Source organism: Syngnathoides biaculeatus, chromosome 23 (assembly GCF_019802595.1).
Source record: "Syngnathoides biaculeatus isolate LvHL_M chromosome 23, ASM1980259v1, whole genome shotgun sequence".
NCBI lineage: Eukaryota > Metazoa > Chordata > Actinopteri > Syngnathiformes > Syngnathidae > Syngnathoides > Syngnathoides biaculeatus.
In genome coordinates this window covers 18259277-18282390 of record NC_084662.1, presented here as the reverse complement: position 1 = coordinate 18282390, position 23114 = coordinate 18259277, and the positions used below count along the sequence as shown (strand labels likewise).

The 23114-nt window shown below is 42.0% G+C and overlaps 2 protein-coding genes across 3 annotated transcripts in view; both read right to left on the bottom strand.

The window, feature by feature from the left end:
• Window positions 1-333: 333 nt before the first annotated feature.
• On the bottom strand, window positions 334-16637 carry LOC133496822 (dihydropyrimidinase-related protein 5-like). Its single transcript, XM_061812842.1, has 14 exons — window positions 16552-16637; window positions 11344-11458; window positions 10247-10396; window positions 6364-6522; window positions 5524-5703; window positions 5293-5361; window positions 4630-4674; window positions 4463-4538; window positions 4224-4380; window positions 3074-3215; window positions 2658-2800; window positions 2386-2593; window positions 2134-2311; window positions 334-1764 (listed from the first exon to the last, which is right to left on the bottom strand). The coding sequence occupies exons 2-14, from the start codon at window positions 11440-11442 to the stop codon at window positions 1679-1681; spliced, it is 1692 nt and encodes a 563-aa protein (XP_061668826.1). The 5' UTR covers window positions 11443-11458; window positions 16552-16637; the 3' UTR covers window positions 334-1678.
• A 1061-nt stretch (window positions 16638-17698) lies between these two features.
• Window positions 17699-23114, bottom strand: part of LOC133496372 (DNA (cytosine-5)-methyltransferase 3A-like) — a 42883-nt gene continuing 37467 nt past the window's right edge. For both annotated transcript variants that reach the window (XM_061811855.1, XM_061811856.1), the window contains one exon: window positions 17699-22056. The gene's annotated coding sequence lies outside the window, so the exon portion shown is untranslated. The remainder of the gene's footprint in view (window positions 22057-23114) is intronic.

The window sequence follows — 23114 nt, the reverse complement described above, 5'->3', positions numbered from 1 at the left end:
TGGCATAGAGCGCGTCATCACCAAAAGCACTGTCACGTACCACAGCGTATTTTTTTCATTTTTTTATTTTCTTGGGAAGAAAGATACATTACGAAAATGTGATTATCACAGCTCTCAAATTCAGAGAATCAGGGTGTTAACGTGACTGAAGCAAGATCGCACACAGCAACATCTAGAAGTGATGAAATCATTCCCATAGTGTAATAAAGTACAATTGTATGGAACGCCGTATGTCAAATCACGGTGCTTCAAAATTAATGAATAGAGAGACAATGGGATACTTTTTTCTATTTTATTGTTTTACCAATACTTTGTGGTAAGAAACAAGCAGCCACGGTACATATATCAACACAACAGGTTCACTTTCCAACAAAACAATTCACTAACTCGACAACGCACACTCACTGACAATTTACAGTGCCTTCTACACGACAGTCATTCAAGAATAAAATTAACATTCTTTATACCATTGTAAAAAAAAAAAAAAAAAAGGAGAGGAAAAAGCACCACTTGTGAACCTGTGGCCATCTGTCTATCTGGTTCTCTTCATGCATGGTGTGCACAATAATAGGGGTGACTCACTCACGTTGGCAACATATTCTTTTATCTAAAAGAAAGCATTCTAAATGTACAGTACAGACAGAAAATGTGCTCATGAATAAACAACACGGCTGGAAAGGAATGACACGCTTAAAAGGTGAAAGGATCTGTGCTTTAGAATCATGTGCAGCTCAATCTTCCTGCTCTGTGGAGCCTCCTCTTATGTGATTTAGTGACGTGAACCATAGTGTAGTTTCTCAACTTACAACCAATGACCTTCTGGCTATTGAAATAGCTGGCCTCCCCCCCCCCCCCCACATTATAACCTAGTCCTAGAGGCATAAGTACAGTTTTTTTTCTCCCCCGAGAGAACGTCCTAACAACTCCCGACTTGCGTTGTGTATCAGTCCAATTATGTGTAATTTGGAATATTGCTATCTATTCTACTATTATCTTCTTTTAGGGAATACACTGGGATATTCGCGAGGTGTGGGTTCCTCACTAAGAGGCAGTCGGACTGTTCACAGAGTGAAGCAGCAAAGATGACGCAGTATGTTGAACAGTTGGATGTCATCACCACACATCGCCGTCCCTCCGTCAGAAAAACAGAGGAACAGCCAAGGAATTAAGCACAGTAGGTGGTTTTAGAATCAACGGAATTCTTCACTCATCTTGTGTAACATCTTGTGTGACTTTATCTATTCTATGTCAATGTTGGTGTGTGATGAGGATGTTTCACTGAATCCAGTTCTACTAGCTTTATATATTTAAGTCGACATCACTTCAAATAGTTGAAAATAAAAAACAACAACTGTTTTTCAAGCATTCAGTCTTATTTCCTGTTTTGTCTGACAAGCATCACAATGAATAATCGGTAAGTCGTGTTCGGCCCAAATTTGGGAAATAAATTTAGACATAGCAATGTCAGTCTGGTGTATTTGATCAATTCAGAATGAAGACTGTAACTAGATTTGTAAAAAATATTTTGGCTAACTGATCAGATGGGTCGGTCTTTGCCAATCACAGAACAATTTCCCTTTTACCGTTAAAGTTGTTTTTTAAAATCAGTGCAGTTTTCTCGGTTGTTCAGAAATATACAAAACAAGGAGGCTTGGACGGTTGATTTCAGGGGGCCAGTTTACCAGATTCCACTGGAGCGGCCACCTGGAGGGGCCAGGATCCGAGCGGAGGACCTCTTGGGGATGTGGTCGTCAACCTGAGACCCTATGGAAAACACGTAATTAAGCTCTGTTTTCATCCAATTTGAGTCATTAAAAAATGAACGAGTCTCCTGGCAACGGCCGCATGCCAAGAAGAAGACAGGAAATGTACGATGTTCTCCAATGGTGTTCTTTTGTTGAATTAACTCCTTATTTACCCTTGTAAATAAAGTAGATAAATTGTGTCTTGCTGGTATGAATGTTGCTAGGCGATTTATGTAGCTGAAACAGCAATTATAGTCCCACCCACACACGCCCCAGTAAAAGCACAAGCCAAATCAGGGCTTACATAAACGGTATTTTTTCCAATCCCGTGGCGGAATCGGAAACTGCTGGTTGCTGCAAATGTGGCTTTTAGTGTTCTTTTACATACCCGAGAGGCTAAAAGAGCTCTCATGGAGGTCTCGAACCCCCTGTTGCACCCTTACAACGCCTTTGTTAGAGGCGTCTCCATCAATGGGGCTCAAACCAAGCTCCTTCTTCATGGCGTTGGTAACTTTGACTACATCACCAGAGTAGGGATCCCTGTCAACCCCTTTGTACGCCTGAGCCTGTTCATTCGGTGAAGAAGACAAAAGTAATTAGACTTTCAAACAGGTGATGACTCGAGGGCATTTGTACACACTTTTTCTCTCTGCACCATCTTCTTGTACAGGTAATCAGGGAAGGTGCGCTGCGGGTAGAATTTTCCGGAGCCCTCGGCGCACATGAATGTCGCGTTCTCGCAGACCAAGCGTCCTCGGCTGATGGTGACCAGAGGAACACCGTGGCAGCGCATGCCCTCGTACAAGTTGAAGTCTCCTCCTTGCACCTGCGTGCCGACAGAAATGGTCCTGCACAAACAGCAAAAATGAGCGAAGGGCTCACGACACATCTGGCCGTCCAGGGTCAACTCGCCTAGTTGCGTCTGGATCCCACACGACCACATCGGCGTCTGCTCCGGGGATGATGCGACCCTTGCGTGGGTAGAGGTTGTAGATCTTTGCTGCGTTAGCGCTTGTCACAGCCACGAAGCGATTCTCGTCCATCTTTCCTGTAACCTGCAGGAGGACATTGATGTGTGACTATGGAAGCAATTTTAACCGCATGGGGTTTGGTATGTGGAAGTGTGTGTTTCTTTCGGCTTGTCCCTTTCGGGGTCGCCACAGCGTGTCATCTCAGGCACAATTTTTACGCCAGATGCCCAAAGAGACCCCAGTGGGATACGAACCCACAACCAGTACTCTAACCACTGAGCTACGGGGTTTGGTATGTGGAAGGGAAGGCACCAAATGGGAATGTCAGCTGTTGCGTATGCGTGTCAACGGACTTACCACCCCCCGCTCCCAGATGACGCTCATCCTATCTTGGACTCCAGGGACCCCATGGGGGATCTTGGTGAAGTCCTCCTTGCCCAAGGCCCTCTGCTTGGTGCTAAACGGACGGTGCTCGGATGCCACTACGCTCAAAGTGTCACTGGAATCAGGATGTGTATTTTCAGTTGATGCGTTATTGCATATACAGCAAGTTTGTTTCTTCGTGGAATGCTTTTTAGGTCTGTCAAAAATTTGCAAAGATGTTGCTTGATGTCCAAATAGACCTTTTCATCATGACATCACACCTATTATAAAGTGGCGATAGCCCCGATAGCACCACTGGTAAACAAAACCTTCCACGTTAATTGACAAACGCAGAGTGAAATTTGGAAGGATGATTTTAGGCTTTCTGTATTTCACTGCAATTTGTGTGACATGTCAGTTGGGATGTAAATTAATTAAAAGGGAGACCCAACGGCAGTCCAAATGTATATTTCAATCGGTAAGATGATTTAAAAAATGGCGGCAGGGTGGATCAGCTGGAAAGATTTGGCCTCACAGTTCTGAGGTCCCGGGTTCAATCCCATACCTGCCTGTGTGGAGTTTGCATATTCTCCCCGTGCCTGTCAGGTTTTTCACCGGGCACTCCGGTTTCCTCCCACATTCCAAAAACATGCCACATTAATTGGACACTGTAAATTGCCCCTATGTGTGATTGTGAGTGTGCCTGTTTGTCTCTATGTGCCCTGCGATTGGCTGGCAAACAGTTCAGGGTGTACCCTGCCTCCTGTCTGTTGACAGCTGGGAGAGGCTGCAGCACTCCCGTGACCCTTGTGAGGATAAGCGGCTAAGAAGATGGATGGATTTAAAAAATTGACAGGGAAAATTAAACACAGTTAACATAATCATTGAGTCGCTGGGTTATTAACTGGCTTTTCTGTTGTTCGGATTAATGGCACGGTTGTGCTCTTTTGGTGATGAAACGCTGATGACACTAAACCTGCTAAGGATTATCTAGTGGCACAACCACAAAAGTCAGCCTTTTTTTAGTTCCGGTTAGCGGTAACCACGTCACTTTCTGCTACCTGGAAGGACCCTGGCGCTGATTGTTTCCAAACATTATGAGAAGGTCTGTAGGGGTATGTGTTTGTGCAAATTGTACACGCACTTGCCCAACAGTCCCATAAGGTAGCCGGGGGTGTTGGGGTCAAGGCGGAGAGGAGGGACGATGACGTGGGCGGCAGCGTGAGCCCAGTCCTGGTGGTAGTACTGCATGCCGTTTAACACTGCGTGAGCGACTGTGGTCTCTGCGTGCACCACCTTACCTGCACAGACAGAAAGAGCATTATTCTCATCTTTACCGTCACAGCCACAGTCTGTCTGTGTTTTTGTCGTTGTGAGATGCACCCTGCATCTTGGCAGCAGCAATCATATCTCCAGCAGCCATACTGGACACATTCACCAGATAGATGGGGCAGTGCGCCTGGAAGGACAAGGACATCTTGTTAATTGCCCACATCATCTTGACATAGACATGATATGGAACATTAGAACTGTACTGGTGGTCAGTTTACCCTGTTGGCGATGGTGACAGCTCTGTGTGTAGCCTCTGACTCCAGCTGCAAAAAACAATGTTGTTTAACATAAGTATACATAGATAAAGTACTGAAATAAAATACTTTTATTCCCCCTGTTTTTTTTTTAATTTATGGGAATAGAATGTGTTTAAACTAGATAATTATTAAGGAGGTTTTGTTTTCACCAGTTTTGGTATATCCATTTATTTAATGCTTTTTGTCCTTTTATTTAATGCTTTTAATTTCCCTCCCTAGATATTTATAGTATGAATTGATACATTTTTACATTCATGTTTTGTGTGTAACTCCTATCCACAGTTTTGAGATAACGAATTTTTTTGTAATTTTTTTTTAATGACTAGTAGCTATTCAACTTCTTTTTGCTGAGAATGCACATTGTCAAATCTAATCAGATCTGAACAAAACTTTAATGCAAAGAAGCTGAGATGTAAATATGAATTTTATGACAGATTTGATCCAGATAGCATATTTGGAAGCCTTTCAAATGTATAATCCCACCTAACATGTTCACACGCTAATACCGCTTTCAAAGATCATTAGAGGCTTTAGCCTTGAGTTTGTTTTAAAGCCTTCAATGAGGTCTGCACTTCTGAATGTTCTTGTTTTGCTCATAAAATATAAGGAAACTAAATACTTTACCTCTTCTGGACGGCTGACCTCAATGCCTTCAGGTCCACTGATACCCAAGTCCAGAGCCTCTTTAGCACCCTACAGATACACACAATACTTTTGAAAACAATCTACAAAATGTTCTTACTTGAACGATAGAGAGAATGTATGCATAATTATTTGCTCCCACTTACAATACTAATCATTTTTAGAATTTAGGAACGGCAGGGAAAACCAAGCCGTCATGAGTATGTTGCGCACCTCCGCCACCAACTCCCCGTTCTCGGCGTGGACACGTGCGATGGCTCCAATGTCCTTGCAGGTCTGCAGAGCCTGGTACAGCTCAGAGTCCCGCAGCATCATCATGTCCTTGTAGGCCATGAACATCTGGAAGGAGTTCACCCCATGTTCCCTTACCAGGGTCTCCATCTCATTCCGCACCTTGAGCGTGCAGCAGATCAAGGCACAGGAATTAGTGTGTTTGCTATATGGGGCATGAAAAGAGCTCACCCAGCAGCCAGAATTAGATCACAGCACATCAACTACAAATACAGTCCCTCAGTCACCTCCAATAAGCCACAAAAATACATATTACATTTAATGCATTAATAAGAAGTCTAGATTCTAACTGTACTGTGAGTGATTTTGCTTTTTATTCTTCTAAATAGACAAATGTGCACAAAACTACAGGTGTAGTGAATGTTGGAGGGAACATGCAGTACTAAGGAAATGTGGATTTTTAATTGTTCATATCGAATGGGTCGATAGTGAGAAATGAAACAACCAAGTATATCGTATGTTGTATGTCTATTTTTTATCAGAGTTTTGTGTTGGATCTCAGACAGTGGGGGTGTGCCTAATAGTGCCGCGCACACACAGTCTCAGCAGATGATATCGCAGCATTCTGTAGCCAAAGGCTGAATGAAGCATAGTGACTCAGAGCATCTACCTAATGTGCCCAATGAATATGTATGTTAACCTAGTTCCGGTAGGGTTTATAATTTAGGTCATCGCACATTTCACCCAAATATGAAAATGCGTGTATGGCGGTGCTTGAAAGGTGTTTTCTGACGGATGCCAAGTTGGTTGGTCTGACTTTACCTTGGGTCCCCACCAGGTCACGCCGACGTGCAGAGCATAGTCGCAGCACGCCTTTGCATCAGCGAGAGCTCGGCAGTTCTCGTAGGCATCCACCAGGGAGCAGTGTTGCTCGGGCAGGATCAGGGCCATCACCATGGTGGTACCGCCCATCAGAGCTGCCTGGGGGTCAAGGGAAAAGAAAACGAAAGGCAGGATTATCATCTAAAAAGAACAATAGCTCCAGTTTGTCTTGATGCAATGATATATATAGACCAAGCTGTTCATTGAAAAAGAACATTCCACTCAGGGGGTCCTTTGGACTATGGGTAAGTACATCTGCCTCAATTTTCAAATGCAGGTTCTGGCCTTCATGTGCAAAGTTGAAATATTTTCGTCATGCTTGCATGTGTGTTTTCCCCAGGTAGGACAACACATACATTCAGTGAAGAATCTGAACTGAACTTAGGCGGGACGTGATACTGGATAACCATTTGATGCTATAAATGCACATCTTGCAATCACAATTGGATGGAACAAATGTCCAGGGTGTGTGAAAATATTGTCATTTTCCCATTTTCCTGCAGCAGTAAACGTTAATGGAAATAATGCTTATTCCTTGTGTTTGCTCTAGTGATGACAATAAAATAAGCATAATTCTAATAATGTGGTTTATAAAAACAAGATGACCTTATGCAAATGCACAACATCTGAAATGACATGTACGTCATTGGATTTATGCTCTAGGTAGTTCCAAGCACTCTACGGCAGCAGCCAAGACGAGCAAGAAGGATGTGGAAAAAGGAGGAAGCTGAGCTTTGCAGGAAGTGAGAAGAGTGACAGGATGAGGAAGCTGGGATGAAAACCACACGAGGAGAAAGCGCCGCTCATCAGCTGTGACTCACCTCTGCTCGCACAGTAGTAAATGCACTATATTGTGTAACCATGACAACAGACACTGCTCTGCTACGACATCCATGTTCTTAACATCGTTGGCTGCCTCTTCCTCTGGGAAATTACACCAACAGTCATCCATTCAAAATCATCAGAGTCCAACTGGAATAGTGTTGAGACGATAAAGAACCAAGCAGCATTTCATGGCGATCAAGAGCAGAACTAACGTCACAACTAAAAACTCAGAATTTGGAGAAAAACAAACCTCTGTCTACTAAACATTGAAACCTCAAAATAAGAAAATAATTGCAAACATGCAAAATATTGCCTCGACCACCATCATTATTCCCTAACTCCCTAAAATGGTAAATGGACACCAGTTATATAGAGCTCATGCACGTGAAGTCAGCATTTTCACGGCGCCATATTGCCGGTCAAAAAGAGCTGCTCGACATTGTGGGGGACATTGAACCGGAGCAGAATATACACAATGTCGGAGACTTGTTGTGCTGTTGGTTGTTACAACAGACGAGACAGATATTCAAAGAGGTCATTCCATAGAATACCACATGAAAAGACCAGAAAAGATCGATGAATTTCGTCAATGAAATATGGACGGTGCCCAACCAAATACACACAACTATGTAGCGATCACTTCATTTCAGGTAGGAATTATCTCAAATTACCAAAAAGTATTTATAATGCCAAGTTGGCTAATTTGTGAACAATGCATTAAAAAAAAGACAGGGAGTTGTCTCCAATGTACATAGAAGCGTGTCGGCCACACATTCATCTTCAGTAATCCTCTCCCCAACAGACGTTTGTTTTTTGTTTTTTTAATATGCATTGTTTTTCAAATGAGTACAATGCGTATTTAAAAAAAGAAAATAAACTGTCGGTCACAGTGATGTTTACGTAGGTTAACGTGTGGCTGCAACACGCTTCTGTGAACAGGGACTAAAACCTATCCCAGCGTTTTTTGTTTTGTTTTTTTTTTTTTTTAAATACGCTTTGGACTCATTTGAGAACAATGCATATTAAAAAAAAAAAAAACTGTCACGGAGAGGTTCAACGTGTGGCCACAACACACTTCGTGTATGGAGGAGCCGACTCCCTGTCTTTTTTTTTTCCCAATCATAGCTAATGAATGCGAATTAGTGCAAAACTAGGGTCATTTATTTAAATATTGGTATTTGTATTGAAAAAATGTGAGTGGCTCCATCGCTTCGTGGGATTTATTCTTGATTGAGAACAGATCCAGCAACGCAGTATTTGTATGCGTCCAGCTTTTTATACGCTTTCAAAATCTTCTGTGTAAATCTCGACGACTTACTCACCAGATACACGTGTAGATACAGTGGACATATTTTCATGCCGTCTCCAACAGACTTAGCATTGAAGAATGCTTTGCTAGACCGTCAATATGGCCAGTCACGTGACTTCAGTGAGGTAGGTGCACGAACTCTATAGCACTTTATTTACACGAATACAATGCTCAAAGCGCTTTACAAAGTTTGATGCATGAGGTGCATCTGGACAAACTTTTACTATGCCCTCATCATTAGTCATACAAGTTCAGACATTATTTTAACATAACATTTTATTACGATAGTTACCTTATTTTTGCACTTGTATGGCCATAAATAATGTAAAATGCTACTTGAAACATTGTCGGCACAGTGAGACATTTTTTACTAAATGAACACAAATGTGTCCTCAGTTTGGAAAGTGTATTGAATTAACATTTGATTGAATAAAAAAGGTTGGTTGGACAAGAATCTAGTGTTTTATCCCAAATCCATTACTAATTTAGAGCCCACCCTCCCCTACTGTGAAGATAATCTCCTTGGATGAAACATGAAGGAGACAAAGAAGTAGAGGAGGGAGGACAGACGCCAAAGAAAGATGGAATGAGCACAGAGAAAACTCAATATGGGGCTTCGATGGACACCAAATGAAAACAATTAAAAAACAAATCAAATCATGTGACTTTAACACTCCAATTTTTTTGGAATGTTTCCCACTATGTTTGTGCAAAATGATGAAGAAGCTGAAGGCAAAATGTGCTGACATACACTGAGAAGTTCACCCGGGAGAAATCGAGTCTCAATCACGAAGCTCATGCACCGAGCAAGATACCCAAAGGCTGCCACATTTTCACCGACAGGCAAGTCACAGTCTCTAATCAAGCTTATGCACACCTTTTTATCATTTCCCAATAAAATTGAATGACGTAAAAGTATATATTTTTTAAAAAAAATATGAAAATGGATTTTTTTTTAAACTAACAAACTCAAAGACATTTCAATTTCATTGCAAGTCCATCAGTAGTGTCCATACGTTTAGCCTGAAGATTGAAACTGGAGCATGTAACAGCATTTTCACGCACAGATTGGCTCCACACAGTCCAGAGTTTAACCCCGCTTTGCAATCTCCTAGAGAGGATTTTGCACACCATCACCAATCTTGTTTAAAAAAAAAAGAAAGAAAAAAGGTGCAACTCTATCCAAAATTAAATATTGTGACACTGCGAAGGAAACATCTCAAATCCTAGCATGAGCCTTTTTCCTTTTTGCCTGGTGCAGTAGATCAGGAGCGTATGTGGGGAGACGGTGTGACACCGGGCTGAGATGGAAAGGGCCTGATGCGGAGAAAACGCTGGAGAAAGGAGCAGGATCACACACACACACACACAAACACAATCCTGATTTCCCCCTTTAAGCAGGGGGTTGGTTGCTATGGCAGCGAGGTCAGTGGGTAGCGAGACAGTGATTAGGGGGTTGCTGGGGCGAGCAAGCCTGTGGAGAATTGGGTATGCCCCCCAAAAAAATTCCTCTCACCCTATTTCTCTTGGCATTCCGTTAGATGTTAAGCCAGTCGTTTCTCTAAGCCACAATGGGGCTGTAAATGCTATTTGCTGCTTAATCTACCAAATATTCTCCTGGTCGACATTCGGAGAGTACTTATTGGGGCCTCGAGAGTTACAGTTCCCATTTACAGTGCGTAGCAGTACCTTGGTTCCGCTGTAGAAGTCATCCTGGATGGTGGCGTTCATGAAAGTCTGCTGCAGATGCACAGACGTGTCGATTCCTCCGGGCAACACCAGCTTTCCGGAGGCGTCGATCACCTTCGCTCCACCCGGAATCATCAGCTCCTTCCCGACCTTTGAACGCACATCAAGCACATTTACAAAATCATCAAATCAAGCAGGGTTTCAGGCTCGTCAGTGACGTACAATATTCCCTGGTATCAACCGCTAACTGTCAAAGCGAAGAGAATTTGGAATTTATTGGAGCATATGCTTGAAAACGGACAAATTGTTGGGTCTCTGGAGTGCCGACCCACCCATCGAGTGTGCAATCAAAGAAACAGGGTTTTTTTTTCCTCCGTATTTGCGAAAATGCATCTGTGAGTGAGCTGTTTTGGCCCACTTTTACTTATCAGGCTAATTTGCATAAAAACTACCCCACATAGAGTATCGCTACCCATTATTGGGCAATTAATACTTCACTTGCTTGTAAAAGTCATTATACATAGTGACTACGGTCATCGTGATAACGGAAGCCACACTTACTGCCCTCAAAACTGAGTGATCTCAACCAGTGCGACAAGTACCGTAATTCCCGGCCTCCAGAGCACACCTGGTTATAAGCCTCACCCAGTACATTTGTAAAGGAAATACCATTTGGTACATACATGGGCCGCAGCCTTGTAAAAGCCGCAATGAAACCGACATTGAAACACGAGATATTTACAAAGAAAGACGGTACACAGAGAGTTTAACGCTGCGCAAACATTAATCCTAGTGTCGCCGCGCATGCTAATGCTAGCGCCGCCGCACCTGCTAACGCTAGCGCCGTGCTAACAGGGCCGGACCGTTAAAGTCATTTCCTCGGCTCCTATATTTGGTCTCACGCTTACCTTTTCCGCTCGAGTGCCCCCTTGCAGCCGTTAGAAAAAATGCACAAATTAACCGCATCACCGTATAAACCACAGGGTTGAAAACGTGTGAAAAAAAAGTCGCATCTTATAGGCCGGAAATTACAGTAAATTGTGAGTGAGCTCTAATTGGACTCAAAAGTACTGGTAAATTGCATTTGACAAGCCTACCTGCTGAATGATGCCATTCTCGATGTAAACATCTGCTTCATGGGTGAAGTCATCATTGACCACTTTGCCTCCCTTAATGAGAATTCGCATGGACCCCATGTTGCCAGCCAAACTCCTGAAAGAACCAAAAAAAAATGTGTGTTTTAGATGGAGAAAATTCCTCAGCATCGTTTTGTTCACACATTCCTACACGTGTGTATGTCCAGATGTACATAGGTATAAAGATTAAATGTTGCGGGTATTCAAGATCATTAGTGCATGTAACTGAACTCTTACTTGAAAGGAGCAGTAATTCAATGTTCCCATTGGAGTTTCCTTTCAAAATCATGCATCTAATTAACCTAATTGCAGTTCTTTTTTCTTTTGCGAAGCACTGTGAGAATTTGAGAAAAAGAGACATGATGTTTAATTATACATAAACCCCACACCAATCTGTACAAAGCAATGGCATAATTTTGTTTTGTGCTGAGGTTCATGGCGCAGATAGCTTTTTTTTAATCATCCCAACAATGCAGGATGCCATTGTTCCAATTTCAAACCAATGTGATTTGGAATTTTACACCAATTTGCACAGTAATCTGCAAATCTCTCATCTAACCTGATTAGAGTGCATGAAAGGATGGGAAGAATTCAGAGTTTATCCACGCAATTAATTTAAGTTCCCGAAGTACATTGAACATTTTTTACGTGACATTTACCTAGAAATCCTCCGAAATGGTTTCAACAAACTGTTTACTCCGTAAACATCATGTGTGTACCTGCGTGCACTCTTGCATGGGTGGGTGTATGCGATGTGTTCGCGAGTAGAACACAATTGAGTCCCAGTCACACACAATCAAGTCAGAGAGATGGATGGGAACAGAGGGGGAAGCAGAGCAGAGTGGATGGGAGCAGAGAGGGGCGCGGAGGGGGGGGGGGGGTATAGTAGAAGAATGAAAGCAGTGACCTGTACAATGAGTACCCGCAAAATCAAACGTCACTCAGGTGGTCATTCTGATGAATTTGGGGACAGTTTGCCACAAGCGAAACAAAATCCTTACATTCTCATCACTCTGGTTTCTGCTGGGCTTGATGACAGTGATGTCGATCCTGGGAGTATTTTTTTGTTTGTTGGGGTGTGGGGTGGGGGTGGGGGTTATGGAAAGTAGTGGCCCTCAGGCTTGGGAGCCAGAATAAAAGAGTGGTTTCCCAGGAGGTGGGGAATGGGCTGCTTTCAGCGGAAACAAGGTCCGAACATGCTCACACACACAATACTTGCATGACACCATCGTAGAATGCCGATTGAACATTTAGTCTATTCTGCATGAATTTAAGGATATTTTGGAGTGTTGGACTTGAGAGGCCTGGTAGAAAACCTTTTAAATCTGGTCTCCGTTGTACCTTATATAGCTTTCAGTATACAATTGAGACCTCTTAAAACCATCCAAAATACCAGAGATGCACTTGTCAATTTTCAGGAGACCTGAACAGCAAGTGTCGCTGTATCCTGTAGTTGTTACTGCACCATCACGAGTTGAAATCGTGCCACATTTTGACTCACCGGCCGCTTTTTTAAGTACAGCTATACAATCGGATGAGATCCAGTACAAGAACATTCGGACTCTCCATTGATAATACAACTCAGTTTTGAGAGGTATTTGATGAACAATATGTTTATTATTGGGGTTGTTGTAGTCAGCGGTGTCAATTGTCAGTTACAGCCAGTGAAATAAGAACCTGAAAAAAAACTCAGTATAAGTTACAACCACACGAATATTCAGATATTGAACCTCGCAGACCTTTAACAGGCATCTTTTGGATTGGAGATTAATAGACTACATAACTAGAGAATGGTTCATGTTAAGTGCCAGTGCAAGTAGTTGAACATCAGTACAGTCAGTGACAAAAAAAAAAAAGTCTAATATAGAAAATGACGAGACTGTTTGAAGACATTTGTAAAAATAGTCATGCTTGAAGAATTTAACGATTACAAGCATACTTGATTTGGATGGATGATTTGGAGGGCACAGACAAGCACAGGCAGCATTTTTCACTCACCCCCCGGCCAGCTGCCCTTCAGTTCAAGTGCATGTAGACGTACACATACAGACACAAATGTACAGAAGACAAATAGATGGACAACACAAGCGCACGCAAACTGTTTAATACCCACCATCCATCTAACTTTAACAAAATTGTGAACAAATTAATAGGGAACAAAAGGAATGATAGCATCAAAAGAAACCGGCGGCACGGTGGATCAGCTGATAAAGCGTTGGCCTCACAGTTCTGAGGTCCCGGGTTAAATCCCGGACCCGCCTGTGTGGAGTTTGCATGTTCTCCCCGTGCCTGCGTGGGTTTTCTCGGGGCACTCCGGTTTCCTCCCACATCCCAAAAACATGCAACATTAATTGGACACTCTAAATTGCCCCTAGGTGTGATTGTGAGTGTGGCTGTTTGTCTGTCTCCATGTGCCCTGCGATTGGCTGGCAACCAGTTCAGGATGTGCCCCGCCTCCTCCCCGTTGACAACTGGGATAGGCTCCTTGTGAGGATAAGATGCAAAGAAAATGGATGGATTGATAAATGGAAACCTTATCTTATTTAAAGAATGGTTCATCTTCACAATATGTCAATTAAAATTCAAAAAGTCAATTGAATTAAAAAAAACACCCAATTTTAAAATGTACTGTTTTAGGCAAGTAAAAGGTTGACATAATGGCTATTCCAGTGTCGTCGCTGTCTCTGCAAATCAAAAGTGTTTGTGTGTGAGTGTGTGTGTGTGTGTGTGTGTGTGGTGTAAGTGAGAACGTGGCAGACAGCTGCTGACTTCTGATCTGGGGGGTTTAATCACTGCAGCAGTGACAAGGCATGTCTTTGTTATTTTGTACACGTGTTCAAGCAATCTCTGTGTGCGTGCGTGCATGTGTGTGCGTGTGTGTGTGTGTGTGTGTGTGTGTGTGTGTGTGTGTGTGTGTGGTGTGTGTGTGTGTGAGAGAGAGAGTGTTTATGTGCCTGCATGCTTTACAAAAGCCATAAGATCAGACAATGGGACAACCAATCGGTGATAAGAATAGATACGGTATGACAGATTGATGATGATATACAGAGATTGAGGTTAAAAGAAGATGGAAGAGCAGAAGGTTGACGGATCAATCAAAGTATTCGTAAATCAGAAGGAGATGATACATAATGAAAACAGTGGTACAATAAAATGAGGCACCAATGGGATTAGGATCATCTCTCTCTATCCAGATGTTAGTCTGCATTTTCGTGAGAGTTGATATTTTGGGTGGGTGGGGGGGGGCAATTGGAACATCACTGCATCTGTTCATATTTGACATGCGCAGTGGAAACTCTAAAGTCGAATACTCCGGGACGTCATAAAATTCAGAGTTTGGATACAATTTGGGGGAAAATATGCTTCGGACGTCACACAAATTGTTTTAAATGCTGTCGTACTTCATAAAGTCTGAGCACGGCATACGAAGGTTTACCTCTGAGCATATGTTTTCATTTTTATTTGGCATTTTGGCCTTAATTTTTGGACTGAATTCCATTCCTACATGGCAGCGACATGACACAAATTTCTTCACGTCAGAACTGGCTAAAGTACATAGCTTGCCTACGCTCATGCAGTACTTAGATTTTAATTACACTCAATATTTGTAAGACAAACACTTCAAGACCGTAAATATGAAACAAACATCAAATACTGTAAGCACGGCAGAAACTGAGCGTGGTATCTTGTACTGAGTGATGATGTATTCCTACGCTGCCACCAATTATTCAATTTCACATCATCGGTCCAAAAATATTAGTTGAGGATCATTTTTGTTTTTTGGGTGCGCGTGATGTTTTTTTTTCCATTGTGCCTTGGCTGAATAAATGTTGTGGAAAAACTGTCCTGCCAAATCTTTGTGATTTTCCTCCTTGTTTCCGATGAAAAAGTGGACAAACGCAGTTTGAGAGTATAGTTGATGAATAAAACATTAATTGAGCCTTTAAGCTGTGATGTAACCATGCATTTTCATATCGCTTACCCAATTATGGGTCGCAGGGAGCTGGACCCTGCGCCAATAGACACCAAAGGACTTACAGCCAGCCATTAACGCCCACATTCACACTGCCACTGAATGGCAGTTGAATCCAATGGGTGAGCTCCGGGTGGGTGACCCCCTCCCGGCCACTTTTTAACATAAAAATTCATACACGTATCAAAATGTGCCATGATACCATATTGGCCCCATTAAGTCTGTCAACACAGAAACACAGAGCATCGCAATGCAAGGAAAAATACTCTAAAAATGTTCACTTTGCCGAGTCATGACAAGCCCCGCAGTGTTTTTTTTTTTTTTTTTTTTCTGATACAGATAGTGGCACAACCATAGACATCAAGAGGATTAATGGAATAAGAGATGACAGAAGGTGGATTAAGACATCTGCCAAGTTGTGTCGTGTATGGTATTGCAGTACTAATAAAGTAGTGTGGCTTCATAACAGCAAAACTACTGCACCGTATGATGTGCCTCGCCTATTACTGTAGGTGCAACTGCAAGGTGCCGATATTGAAGAATATCATTTGTCCCGATTGAGATGATGTCATTTTTACACAGACGGATTTGGATCATTCTCGACACACAAACGCACAAGAAAAGAGACGTTCTGGTTCCAAGGCTAATCTAAACCAAGGACAAATCTCTAAATCACCACCCGACACACGGTTCCGTTCTTGGTGTCCATGCGTGACAAGGCGGATCACAGTGCGGCTTCAACTGCACGGCGACCGTCCTTTCGTCATCCTCACACAATATTTGTTGGGAAAGCAAATAAGCCGTGCGGGGGGGAGTACCTTACATAATGGCCAACGGCGGTTTTATTATTACAGTGATGGCACGCCAATGTACTCACGCGGACACGCACGCACACATACACACGCACACACAGTCGTCGAGGAGGGGCATTTTTGTTAACACATTCGTTGAATGAGAAATTCATGAACACATTCCGATGAACGCATTCCAATAAAGATAATAGATCATTGTAGATATCGGCATCCCTGCTGTCTGACGACAAATTTCCGTTAATACGTTACAACGTATGCATAATCGATACGACAGGTGGTTTTCGTGCAGCTCAGTTCAAAAGATCATGAAATGACGTCAGAACAAGCATGATATCGCATGACGTTTTTTTTTTTGGGGGGGTGGGGGGTTAAATAGCACCTTACCGTTTATTTCCTTCCCTTCTTCTTGGCCCTCGTTCCCGGGTTGCGGTGGTTGCGGTGTGTGCGAGGACAGCTGGCACAGCGCGAGGCACAGATGCTGCCTTCAACAGCCAATGGGAAGCCTCGAAACCCACACGAGAACGGATACGCTGAGCCAATGGCTGACGAGATATGTCAGTCGACAGGGGCGTGCCCCTTGTCTCCAATAAAGTGGTGCGTTCAAACGCCTTCGGGCTATGGTAAAATCGGCGGTGTCGTCATTAAGAGGCCGATGGCGCTATCACGCTTAATGTTTTAGATCTTTTCGTGCTTTAAAAAAAAAAAAAAAAACATTCCCCATACTGTACAGGTAAGTCAGGTTTTGGAGTTGCACGTCTACAGTTTGTGGCGCGGAGGAACAAATGGTTAGAGCGTCTACCTCACAGTTCTGAAGACCGGGGTTCAAATCCCAGATTCCCAGGAGCATAGTAGGTTGACTGAAGACCCCAAATTGCCCAAATGTCTGAATGCAGTGTGAATGGTTGTTTGTTCCTATGTGCCCTGCGATTGGCTGGCAACCAGTTCAGGGCCTCCCGCGCCTCCTGCTCTACAATAGCTGGGATAGGCTCCAACACTCGCGTGACCCTTGTGAGGATAAGCAGCTCAGAAAATGGACAGATGCATGTCTTCAGTGTAGTATCACGTTGGTGTGGAATGCAGTTAAGAGGATGTAAGAGAGTTTTATCATTTAAATAAACACTCTTTGCTTAGAGTAGCGATATACAATATGTCTATAAGTATTATTTTACGCCGTGTTTGAATTGGTTGCTGCTCTGCGTGAGGTCACTTTGCAGCTGTTTGAAGGTTCATAATTACTTTAACCTATATGTTCATGTATTTTAGCCGGTCTATGGGGTTTCACATCGTATGCTAGCATTAAGCTAACCAGGCATAATTACACAGTTCGATTGATAAATATGCAATGTTGAATTTTCATTTGTTTTATGTGTCAGTTTTAAAGTGAACTTCACCTACTGGTAAATTAAATGCCTTGCAGCAAGCACTTTCCCTCATATTTGGAGGACCGTACATGATTGATGGACAAATGATGGACACTCAAGCGACGCAAAACACAGAAAATATAATCACGGAATCACAAGAAACAGTCTTTTTTTTTTTATTCACGGTTCTTTTCTTACATTGTTCAAGTACAAAGTTAAAATGCCTTTTAATTAGTTCATATTCATACAAGAGTAAAATAATAATAGTGCCTCTTCATTACTACAACAAACTTAAATACAGTCATTGTAAAGACAAACTTTTATACTCCTAGCAATATATTTTTTTGTCTTATTTTCAGAAAACAATTGTAGCACCTTTTTGAAACACCAGCAGTTCCAACTTTTCCTAAAAGCTCATCTTTCATGTAGTCCTTGAGATGAGTGTCATCTGAATGCGCTGCAGCATTGGGTCTGTAAAGTGTTGCGTTTGTGGACGTGTATATGCAGTGTTTGCTCTGTGTGTACCTGAACAACAGTAATTTATTATTGTTTTTGTGTTTATTTTTTGGGGGGATGTGTGTGTGTGTCTGTGTGTGTGGGAGTCTGATATCAGTGTTGAAAACTGCGCAACACTCAGCCTAAAAGCTGTCATTAGGCAAACCATCGTCACTGTCTTACGACGACATCAACTCTTTCAACGATTGACAGGTGTCAATCAAAACTATGGTTGCATTCCTCTAGCTCTTGTCTCCTTGGACTCTCAAACAGAAACATGTTCACATCACACCTCAAACTGAGACAGTGATCCCTAGCCTGTTTGGCTCACAACTGATCAAATCAAGTGCATTATTTGCCTTAATAAGTCAACAATATTAAAGCAATTAGAAGAGCATAATCGGGCTCGATTAGGGCTAAAAACACGGCCGCGTCTGAGAAAACGGCGAGTTATTGGCACAAAATCACCTCAGCCTATATAACATTGTGCTGTCGATGTTCGAAACTGATCCTATTCAGTGTATGAACGCGGTTTGTAATAAACATGCAAGAACGAATAACATACAGCTGCAACAGATCGGAATGTACCATTGTCAGAAATCACAGCAAGGAATTAGCTAAAGCACAAACGGGACTGACGGCGGTGCCGATCGAACGATATCACAAATCAGTCAACTGCCCCGTTGGCCTGGATTGCGACCTCGAGAGCAGTGGAAATAAAAACGACTTTTTTGTATGGCGGAAAATTTGCTCACTGAGTCCAAGCATCCCTCGAGTGAGTGGGAACCGTCAGGCTAAAAACAACCGTTGATGACGAATACAGTGGAACCTCTCAGGTAGAACACAAGAGTGTTTGTCTGGATTTCAAATCATATTTTCCAATAAGAAAAAAAATGGGAATGTCGAGTAAATAATCTGTTAAAGGGCCAAACAGTCTGTTATAATACAAAACAAAACTATATTTATTGTGCAATGTTAACATTTTATCATTTTTAACTTTCATACATTTGTAAAAATAATTGGGATAATAGTATTATAATCAGTAAGCCGCTGTCTAAGTGGTGTAACTTAATAGTTTACGGTAGTGGGCCCCAACCCCTGGTCCACGGACGGGTACCGGTCCATGAGGCCGTTGTTCCCGGACCGATTAGAAGGAATGACCAATTTCTATCATTTCCATTGTATTGGATTTTTGCGTGTCAAACGTGTGAAAAATGACCAGAGATGATATGTTCTGCGCTGCGCATTGCAATTCCCACGTGGAGACTGCACAGAACAGTTCTGTCTCTGATCCCAGATGACTTGCTCATGGTGGCAGGCAAGCTCAAAAAAACAAATCATTTCACAAACTGATTCATTTCATTTGGTTCACTGAGGACATTCATTCCTTTGAACGAAACGCTCGCAAATGAAACGACACTAGACTGCACGTCAGTCACGTAATATATTACTAAAATAAGAATGCAAAATAGCAAAAATGAGTACAAACGCATCTTCCAAGAACTTCTTTTCAAAAAATGGGGGGAGGGAAACACACCTCATGATCCAAAAGAAGATCGCATGACCTCAAAGAAAAGGAAAGCTTATTTAACATTCGTTTTTAAGCGCATCACATTCTTTTTTTTTTTTTACTCTGTATGTACAGTAATTGCCACACCTTGACAGCCGGTCCGTAAAGTTTTGTGCATGCAGAAATGGAGGACAATTTGATTTCTCACGTAAAGAGGTGTGGCAGCTAATCTCGACGCACCCCAGAATACGTGAGAAAAATGAGAAAAATCTTCACGCGGCTCATTTTGCTCACTCTGTTAGCATGAGATGCAAATGATGAGTGCGGCACGTGCAATGTAATTTATCAAACCTGAGATGAATTGCGACCATTATCATCTGAAAGACAGATGTAACCAGGCATGCAAAGCAGTGCCAGTGTAACGCAGGCAAAAATAGAGGCGGTGGGAAGTATGGATCTTTTCTGCTCATGTAACTATTTTGAAAGGCCAAAAAATATATATTCAGCAATAAAAATTTAGAGCTCCTGAATGGAGTCAATCACAACAAAGACATCAAGACATGTCATTGCATATAACAAAACTGCTTCAGCTCGGCCTTTCCTTGTCTGGCCCATTTCAGCTCATGTTGACAATTGATGCTACCCTCCTCCATGTTTTAAATGCAATGTTATGCAGTATTGGAAGATGAACCCAATTCCCACATACTTGGGGCAAGTTAAATTACTCAAAATGTGGCTTTTGTTAGGTTCCTGGGTTCTCCCAAATGATGGGAGCAATACATTCCTTTTGTGTTACTACAGTATTATCCACTAACACTTCCAATTCCATCACTTCAAATTTCATATTTGAAATACAGCAATGTCCACCACTTTTACACCTATTACCAACAGCGGACATAATCTATTAGACAGCACGCAAGTTTGCCCACTATTTGTAACCTCAGCAAAAGATCATAATCTTAGTAAATCACGCATTTTTTTTCAAGAGTGAATACACAATTTACAGCTCACTATTTCAAAATCTTAATAAATCCATTCCTTTCGGGAGATCTTTTCTCTTTAATTATTATTTTTGATGGACTATGTTTAACTATGTTGTACTAAACAGGGTGTATACTAAATGACTGACCATATGGCTAATTAGCATAAGAGTTCAAGCTGATCCGCAGCTTTCTTTCCTGTAGGGCTGGTTGGTCTGGGCGGGGTTCAAGTTACATAAAAAAATGGGGCATTTTTATTATTACTGTCAAGATGTTGCTGTGACAAAAATGCGTGTACCACTTTTGTCACTCTTCTACCACTATTAGGAATTAGGTAAGATTTTCAGATATAATGTTTTCACTGGCACTTTTCTCCACGTTGCCTTCGCTGGTACCTTTCTGAGGTAGCACCATACAAAAAGAGAAAAAGAAAAACACGTTCGTTTGACGTTTTCTGCAAATGTTTGACCGTAGATTGAAATGTAAGGTTCCACTGTATCGCAAATAATCGTGGATTTGTCTCAATTCCAAGGCTGCAGTCGTTGTTGTTTGAACACATTTCTTGTTTGAGAGTATCTTTCACCTCCTGTTCTCACGACAAGACAAAGTCACAATAACAAACTGTAATATATTTTCTCAAGCTTCTTTCCCCTCTTGGCTGAGACTGAACTGAACTGAACTGAGCACCGACCTTGAACAGTACACACACGCACACGCACACACACCTACACACACACACACACACACACAAAATAACGGATTATTATTATAATTAATACTACTATTATTTTTATCATCATTACTCCCTAATCTAACATGAGATTACACTGACGGACCGACATGCAGTATCTGAGGGGAATGGGGGGGAAGGGGTTTTGACAGCACCAATGCGGCGCAGGGTTATGATGTCACACCCAGCAGTGCCGTGGAAGGCCTGGCAGCGACGGGTGTCCTGCAGAAGCACAGCGTCTATGCATGGACTGTCCATCAACAGTTGATGTATTTTGAGTACATCAGCACCACACTGAGGGTGTTTCCAGCAACTGTGTGTATTTATGTCTGTGTGTCACCTGCACTGTAGAGCTTTGTATAAAGAGCAGAGTTGAAAAAGCACCTGAAGGTTGGTTGAAAAAGCACCTGAAGTTTGGTTGTATAAACAGAGAGTAAACATGATGGTGGAAAAAAATAAAATAAACAACAACAGACAAAACTGCTGGTTTACGGTTTCTGATTGTTTGTGCACGTGGGTGTCGACTGTATGTATGTGTACAGCTGTTCGCTGGTTTCTGAGGAAGGTCAGAGGATTGGAAGGTTTTCTATAGAAAAAGCGGTCAACTTGGGACCAAAAGCACCAGACCGAAAGGGATTTCCCAAGTGAACAATTCTGTTCAATTTCAAGAGGGCCTGCACTGCTATGCAATCAAAAACCGTCTGATCCGCTCATCGGAAGGCGAAAGCCAGCATAGTGTCTCCAGAGTAGAGGTCTGCCTCCCCCTCATCGAGTGGAGTTTGTTGGTCAAGAACTACAGAACCTTTTGCATCCCTATGAAATAAAGAAAGAGAGTTGAGCTGCAAAAATGGGTTGTTGACAACCAAACCTTCTTTTAGTTTGTCACTCAACGACAGCAGCAGAGCACAAGAGGGCGAGGCACAAGAGAGGTTCTTTTACACCATCAAAGGTCCATTAGTATCCCCTTTTGACACAGTGCTACGGCTGTTTTCATTTTTCTCCCAACAGGCTTGAGTATTCTCGCTGGATGAGTTAAACCTCACTGCATTGGGCCATTTTGATCACACTTTAAAAAGAGAGCAAATATGGATACAGTAACGTGATATTTTTAAAAAATCAGTCAAGGTGTAGTAAGCACCAGTATTAGATGTTCACACTCACGCTCTCCCATGTTGACTTTAATTTTAATGAGAGGCTCCAGCACTCCCGCAACCCTTATGAGGATAAGCGGCTTGGAAAATGGACAATGAATACTGTACAGTATATTATTTTTATATGGCGCGAATGTCGTTGTTTTACTTAATGTTCTGTTAACATAGTATTTCATTTTGTTTTTTGGGATGCAATAATAAATTTCACCATACAGTAATATCCAACTATACAGGTATACCTATTGTGGTTCTGTTATGACGCAGAACTTAAAATGATATGATATATCTTATATCATGGAAATCTGTAGCTTATGCCAATAGTTTTTTTAATGGACACAACACACTCTGTCTTTTAATATTTTTAAATGTATTTGAAGCAAATGGAAGGGCTATATTAAGGCTAAGAATATTTATATACTGAGAAGGTTTTACTATATGTTGTCTCTAGTGTGAATTTTCATTAATTGCAGGTGGCTCTAGAACAAAAGTCCAGCAATGAACAGTAACGGGTAACTTTTAAATGTGAACCCGGTCGTCACTTCTTATTTTAATTAACCATATGTTTGTCACCAGGGCTACATAATGAACTTCCAACCGAAACGACAGATTTGCATTTCTGATTCTAAATCAAATTAAAAGATTGTCACATTATTTACAAGTAACAGATCAGTAAATGAGTACTCAGTACTCTGAGTACTTGATCATACATTTAACATGAGA

Excerpts from the sequence above, each read along its gene's own strand:
- LOC133496822 (XM_061812842.1), bottom strand. The coding sequence starts at position 11,442 with ATGGGGTCCATGCGAATTCTCATTAAGGGAGGCAAAGTGGTCAATGAT. Across the intron at positions 10,397-11,343 it reads AGAATGGCATCATTCAGCAG|GTCGGGAAGGAGCTGATGAT; the intron begins GTAGGCTTGTCA and ends GTGCGTTCAAAG. Across the intron at positions 4,539-4,629 it reads CTGTCACCATCGCCAACAGG|GCGCACTGCCCCATCTATCT; the intron begins GTAAACTGACCA and ends TTGTCCTTCCAG.